Below are 7,023 nucleotides of genomic sequence, written 5' to 3'. Positions count from 1 at the left end.
TGCTATGAGCCTGCTTCTTCCTCTCCCACTCTCCCTGCTTGTGTTCCCTCTCTCGCTGGCTGTCTCTATCTCTGTCGAATAAATAAATAAAATCTTTAAAAAAAAAAAAGAAAAAGAAATAAGCTACTTGAAATATACAGATGCCCCAAGTGGTGTTTTCTGCAGTGAAATGAAACAGTCACAAATGATGAGCTTCACTGATAGCAACTTAACAGTGCTGCCGACCTAACAGAGGGCTGGCTCTTCTCTCCTAGAGATTGAAAGTTTCTCTGTCTTCTGTTACTGTGAGATGCTAAGATCTAAGGCACTTTCCTGTTGTTTTTGCTATGGTGATCTGCTCAATGCTTCTACGTTGGAGACCTTAACTTCTTTTCATTGTTCTTCCCAGACGGCCACGGTGTCTTGGGATATCCGGACATTGTACTCCACGGTACCTGAAGACGCAGAGCACAAAGCAGAGAATTTACTGGTGAAAGAGGTAAATGTGTGCTTCTAATCCTTTACTTTATAAAGCTTTGTTTTCCCCTCGTAGTACTCAATACAACTTCCTGTTATTATTGTCTTCCTCTGCTTTTCAATAGAGAATTCCAGATGCTATGATTGATTGACGTCTTTTAGCTGGCATCACCTGTAGATTCTTTGCATTTTCCTGTTAATCATTTTTCATTATCTGGTGACTCTTCAAGTTTTGAACTTTTCTTTTTTTTTTTTTCTTTTACCTCACTTAAAATCCTCACATTGACGAGTATTTCTGTATTCTTAATGGAAAGATTTAATTTTATTTTGCCCACATAGACTGAGTTGTTGGCAAGGCCATAGGATGTGAGAATCTTGGATAACAGAGTTTCTATTTTAAGAGATAAAGTTTTGGGGCACCTGGGTGGCTCAGTCAGTTAAGCATCTGTCTTTGCCTCAGGTCATGATCCCAGGGTCTTGGGATCAAGCCCCATTTTGGGCTCCCTGCTCAGGGGGAGCCTGCTTCTCCCTCTCCCCTTGCCTCCTTCTCCTGCTCTCTCTCACTACATCTTTCTCTCTCTCTCAAATAAATGAATACAATCTTACAAAAAAAAAAAAAGAGAGAGAGAGAGATACATTTTTTTTTCGATACTGACTATGGAAATAGTTCATGGTGAAGCCCTGTGGCTATGATAAAAATATGTTGGGATAGCATTTACTGCATTCAGATGGTACAAGAGAGACCTACAAAAATACTTCTTCTAACCAGTCCTAGGATGTTTTAGGACAGTTACTTAGAAGATGTTTCTGGCATGAATAAATGATGCTAGTCCTTCCTCTACAGAAAATGCAGTGGGAAAATTGAGCACAGGTCAAACTGAATCTGGAGAGAAAACGGTGTATCCCAGTTAGGATTTAATTAAAGCTACATACCATAGCAAAACCCCTTCTCAGCTCTTAAACATATGCACATGAATATAAGATAGCTTTATTAGCATATGTGTTAATATCAATCTATATTAATCATACATACTTTATGTTATACACTTCAGTCCAGATCTTTTGCCATAAATTTATGGGTCTTTTTTTTTCCAATTCCATATTTGTTTCCCAAAGTTCATATTAAATTATACTACCTTCTAAGGAGTTAAAAAATGAAAAAGTACAGGTTCAGATAACATCAGGATATCTGGGTATACTATTTTCATATTTACTGATAGAGATAATAAATATGACGTCAGTACCATAATATTTTGTTTACAGTCACCTTAGAGGAAGTTTAGATATCTGGTAGGGCATCACAGTTTATTTTTTATTTTTATTTTTATTTTTTTTAAAGATTTTATTTATTTATTTGACAGAGACAGCCAGAGAGAGAGGGAACACAAGCAGGGGGAGTGGGAGAGGGAGAAGCAGACTCCCAGCGGAGGAGCCTGATGTGGGGCTCGATCCCAGAATGCCGGGATCACACCCTGAGCCCAAGGCAGACGCTTAACGACTGCGCTACCCAGGCGCCCCAGCATCACAGTTTAAAAGAGAGTTGATAAATCATTTTTTACACAAAAAAATCAGAATTGCTGAGACAAGGTCTACAAAAGTTCTTCTGGAAATATGTAAATAAGCGTTAACTTAGGATTTAAAACATTTATGATATTGAATTCCTAACTGGGAATATTTAACCAGTTCTTCCTGAGTGTTCTTCATTAAAATATTGCACCTTTATGTAAAGATCTTTAACTTGTTAAATTTATTTCCTTATAGTTTGTAAATTTATTTCTTTACAGTACTTTATAGTTTTGTTGCAAATGTGAGAATTTTAAAAAAGATTTTATTTATTTTTTTGAGATAGAGAGAGAGAAAGAGAGAGATCATGAGCAGGGAGGAAGGGTAGAGGGAGAAGCAGACTCCCCACTGAGCAGGACCCGATCCCAGGATCCCGGGATCATGACCTGAGCCAAAGGCAGATGCTTAACCAACTGAGCCACCCAGGTGCCTGCAAATGTGACAATTTTTTTTAAAACATATTCTTTTTCTTACTGTTCATTGCTGATATCTTTGAAAATATACTGATTTTTGAATATATATAACTAGCTCACTAAACTTCCTTATCCTAATAAGTCTTTTGTAATGTTAATATTTGTTTTCATTTTTACTTTATTTTTTTGCAAATAGAAAGACAGGACTTACGGTTCTCATCTGATTTTTAGGTGTGTGTCATATCAGCTGCAAACAATTAAACTTTTCTTTGTTCTTGCCTTGTTTTATTAACTGATATTTCTNTTTTCTTTGTTCTTGCCTTGTTTTAATATCTGATATTTCGGAAACAATGTTGGACAATAATGCTCATATTGGACATCCTGTCTTAATTTTGATTTTAGAGGGAGGCCTTTAGCATCTTTGATGTTTTATGGAATTTGGTGTTATGACAGTTTCTGGCATAAAAGAAATGTGTAAGAAGGATCTTTCTTGACCTTTTTAAGTGCTTTAAAGATTGGCTACTGTATAATATGAAATCCATATGCAGTCTTTTAATATAATAGGTTTACCACTTGAATTTAGCTCTGTAATAAAATTAATAGGTTTCTGTCCTATAGGTCCATATTTGTATTTCTGATGTAAACTTCCTTGTTCAAATTGTGTTATTACCTTAATATTCTACTCCATTCGAATTGCTAATATTTTATTTCATGCTTTTGCATTTATATTCATGAGTGAAATTGGCTCTAGTTTTTTTTCCTCACCTTGGTATTAGACAAATGCTAGCTTTAGAAAACTGCAACACTCTCCAAACTTTTCTGTCTTCTTGAATAAACAAATAAATCAGTGAAATGAAACAGAGTATCTAGAAACATATCCAAGTAAATATGGTTACTTAATAAATGAGAAACATGGCATTTCAAATTCTCAAATATATCTCGGGGGTAGGTGATTTCATGAATACCACTTGGTTATTCATTCTGGATGAAAATAAAGTTAGGGTTCTATCTCACAGTAATACAAAAATTAATTTCAGGCCAATAAAAACAATTTAAATTTTAAAAACAAAAATAGTAAAACTAAAGAAGAACATTTTTAATTGGAAATTTAGGGGAAATGGACAGATTTAAGCAAATAAAAATCTTTAATTTTTATATGATGAAGGGTGCCATAAATAAAGCCAAAAAAAAACAAAAACAAAACTGTGGACTCTGGGAAACAAACTGAGGGCTTCAGACGGGAGTGGGGTGGGGGATTGTGATAGGCCAGTGATGGGTATTAAGGAGGGCACATATTGCATGGTGCACTGGGTGTTATATGCAAATAATGAATCATGGAACATTGCATCAAAAACTGGGGATGTACTGTATGGTGACTAATATAACAAAATAAAAATTATAAAAAAAAGAAAATATTTAATCAGAGCAATTATTTGCAACTCATTATTTCTTTTTGCCACACATACACATACTCCTAATTTTCAAATTCCTACAAATTAATAATGAGAAAAATAACCCAAGAAAATATGAGCAAAAGACATGAGCGAACAGTTCAAAAAGAGAANATAAAAATTATAAAAAAAAGAAAATATTTAATCAGAGCAATTATTTGCAACTCATCATTTCTTTTTGCCACACATACACATACTCCTAATTTTCAAATTCCTACAAATTAATAATGAGAAAAATAACCCAAGAAAATATGAGCAAAAGACAGGAGCGAACAGTTCAAAAAGAGAAAATGCAGTTGGCCAAGGGGCACACAAAGTTGCCAACATTCACTTATAGTCATGAAAATATAAATTAAAACAGAAATTATGTATACTTAAATGAAGAAAAATTTTAAGATGAGTATTATTTAGTGACAGAAGGAATATAGGAAATAAGCATTATCACACAGTGTTTGTAATATTCACATGTCTATAACCCTTGAGATGTAATTCCAATGTATCTTTTAAGTAGTACATATAAATGTGTAACATGTGTGTTATTGAAAAAACGCTAGGGCATAAAAATATGATTACAAGGATGAGTATTGCTGCACTGGACAGTTTGTAATGTCACTTGATAAGGGTGGGGTTGAATAAACTTTGGCGCATTTATATTTTATAATAATATATAACCAATAAAAATTACATATATTTAAATGTGTTAGCTTGGATGCCCATGATATGTTGTTAAGAGAAAAAAGTAAGTTGCATAATATATAGTGTGTTCTCTTGAAGGTGTAAAACCTATAAATATATACATAAATACGGCTTATTTATATAAGCCTTGAAAAGTATTAAAAAATGTACTATGAACTCATAACATTGGTGATGTCACAACTTTAGGATTGTAAGGGGAAGGGAGAAATTGGTTTTCAGTTTATATGTTCTGTATTGTGTGTTACAAATGTATTTTTGTATTTAAACAAATATTTTAGAAAAAAATTAGTTAGAATATATCTTAAAATGCTGCCAGAATTGGAAGCAGCCCAAGTCTCTCTCCTAAAACTGTCTCCAAAAGTTAAAGTCTAACTTTATTCTTTGAGTCCTTAGTTAATTGCCTTAAAGATTATATCAGATTCTTTTATTTTATTATTTTTTTATTATTTTACTTTAACAATGAAAATATCATATAGAATGATCAAAATCCCTTATATATTTAGCTTTACGATTCCACCTGCTGGGTTCGTCTGTCCATCATAGAAGCCAATTAAGTTCATCTGATGTAGTCCATTCATAACCACTTGTAATAGAACTACTATGGATTTATACACATTTCAAAGATTTTAGGGACCTTTCATTTCATGGTCTTTTTACCTCTTTCTGTGTGCATTGGGTATTTGTCTATTTCTAGGTTTTCAGCAGCCTGCTTTAGGCTGTGAAAAATCGCTCTCCCATGAACCAGGGGTTCTTAGCTGTCTGCTGTGGGTCTCTGGTTCCCTAAGGCTCTGAGACCTTGGGTTTGGTGGCCAACTTGCCGCAGCCCTTGGCTCTACACACGTGCTTGTTTGATTATCTGGCATATCTTCGAGATGGGGCCAATCAGCTCAAATCCTAAATCTCAGGACTGATTCAGAAACCCCACCCCCAATCTCTGGATCCAACCATGATGTCAAATTTAGCTACTTTCCCAGGAGAAGGGCAACCTAAAAAGAAGACCAGTACAACACTGGAGACCTTTGACGATATTCTAGGATTCTTAGAGGGCTTTAGTTTTGTTGTTGCTTTCATGACCTTCTGTACCTCGACTTCCAATGGCCGGATTGACCCCTGTATTTCTGTAGTTCTCTGAGAATGTCAACTTGGGGGGAAAAGAGATTGACCACGAAATTCGCCTTTGTCTTGCTATTTCTTCTGGAGTGAAATTTCTCCCCTTTTGTTCCCACCTTTGAATTGCTTGCAGCCTGCGGTTATTCCTGCTTTTCTCACTTCCACCCTCAGCTTCTCCTTTCTCCTAAGAGCAGCTCCAAGGAGCAGTCCAGTACAATGTCTTTTACCTTCGATCCCAGATATCTGTCCAACTTTTATGTTGCAAGATTCAGGACAGAGCATTTGTCTGGGCAACATGAATGAACCTTACGTTTTTCTCAACTACATGGATCTAAAGCAGTAAAAGGAAAGAAAAGAAAGAAGACGAAGCCCGGGAAGAAATCATTTTCTTCCCTGCTAATTTTTCTGTATCACTAGCTGTGAAAATTGCCATAGTTTGCTTGGTTTTAAGGATGGGAATAAAGGGAAGCCTGTACTTAACAGGATAGGAAGAAGAGAAAGCCCAGTTACAAATATCACGTGATAAAAATAGAACATGACTAGTCAAGCCTGGAGACAGCAGATAAAAAGAAAGAGGTCACCAGAGAGCTGGGTTAAGACTGAGAAATGATCCCAGAGAATTATGCTGGCAAGAAGCCTTGACCCCAATAGGTAATAGCAGCTAACCCTTATCAACGACTTTCTTTGTGCCAGATCCAATTATAAGCCCCGTACTTGCAGTAATTATAAACATATGTTCCTGTGGCAGCAGCACCTTGGAAAGATGAGGAAACTTTTATAGAAAGGTTAAGCAAGTGTTCAGCATCTTACAGCTGGGAAGAGACAGATCCAGCGTCCTCACCCTTGTTGTGCAACCACAACGGCCTCTGGCCTCTTAACCATGATGCTAATTGCCCAGGAGATGCTTTACTACAGCACCCTCTGGAAGGACTATGCCCCTCAGTCTCCTCCCTGACAATCCCACTCATTTTGGCCAGATAACTCTGATGCATGCAGTTAGGGGCCCACCCTTTGAGAAATGTTGGCTGGATTTTTGAAGCCAGATTAAGCCAGCACTGAAATGAATTCATTGACGTTTTGCAGAAACACGTGTTTCCCTTACAACCTCTGTTTCATTGCACTGAGCGACCTTTGTGGTCCTCTGTGCACTAAGTGCCCTGTGGCTCCCCACGGGGTAGCGAGGACAAATACTGTGGTTGCTAGGCAGCAAACTGGCATGAATCTAATTTAAACACATCCAGTTCAATACTGATTTTGAATTATCTCTCACTTCACTCTACCCTGACAATTCTCAGCTCCTTTTGAAAGGCAGCGAGCATTCTTGTATTTTTTTT

General features: G+C 36.3%; 1 protein-coding gene across 6 annotated transcripts in view; it reads left to right on the top strand.

The window, feature by feature from the left end:
- DOCK10 (dedicator of cytokinesis 10) overlaps nucleotides 1–7,023 on the top strand; it is a 240,246-nt gene that overhangs the window by 91,123 nt on the left and 142,100 nt on the right. The window contains exon 1 of one of the 6 annotated variants that reach the window (XM_034655273.1): nucleotides 186–478. The exons of 2 other annotated variants lie outside the window; for them this stretch is intronic. In XM_034655273.1, the coding sequence (XP_034511164.1) occupies nucleotides 290–478 (189 nt within the window). In that variant the 5' untranslated portion in view covers nucleotides 186–289. Of the gene's footprint in view, nucleotides 1–185; nucleotides 479–7,023 lie in introns of those variants that run through there. 3 more of the 6 variants (XM_034655272.1, XM_034655274.1, XM_034655275.1) reach the window with 3 other exon arrangements.

The sequence above is a fragment of the Ailuropoda melanoleuca genome, chromosome 2, assembly GCF_002007445.2.
Source record: "Ailuropoda melanoleuca isolate Jingjing chromosome 2, ASM200744v2, whole genome shotgun sequence".
Taxonomy (NCBI): Eukaryota; Metazoa; Chordata; class Mammalia; order Carnivora; family Ursidae; genus Ailuropoda; species Ailuropoda melanoleuca.
The sequence above is the reverse complement of the archived record's forward strand: the minus strand, read 5'-3'. Positions and strand labels throughout refer to the sequence as shown.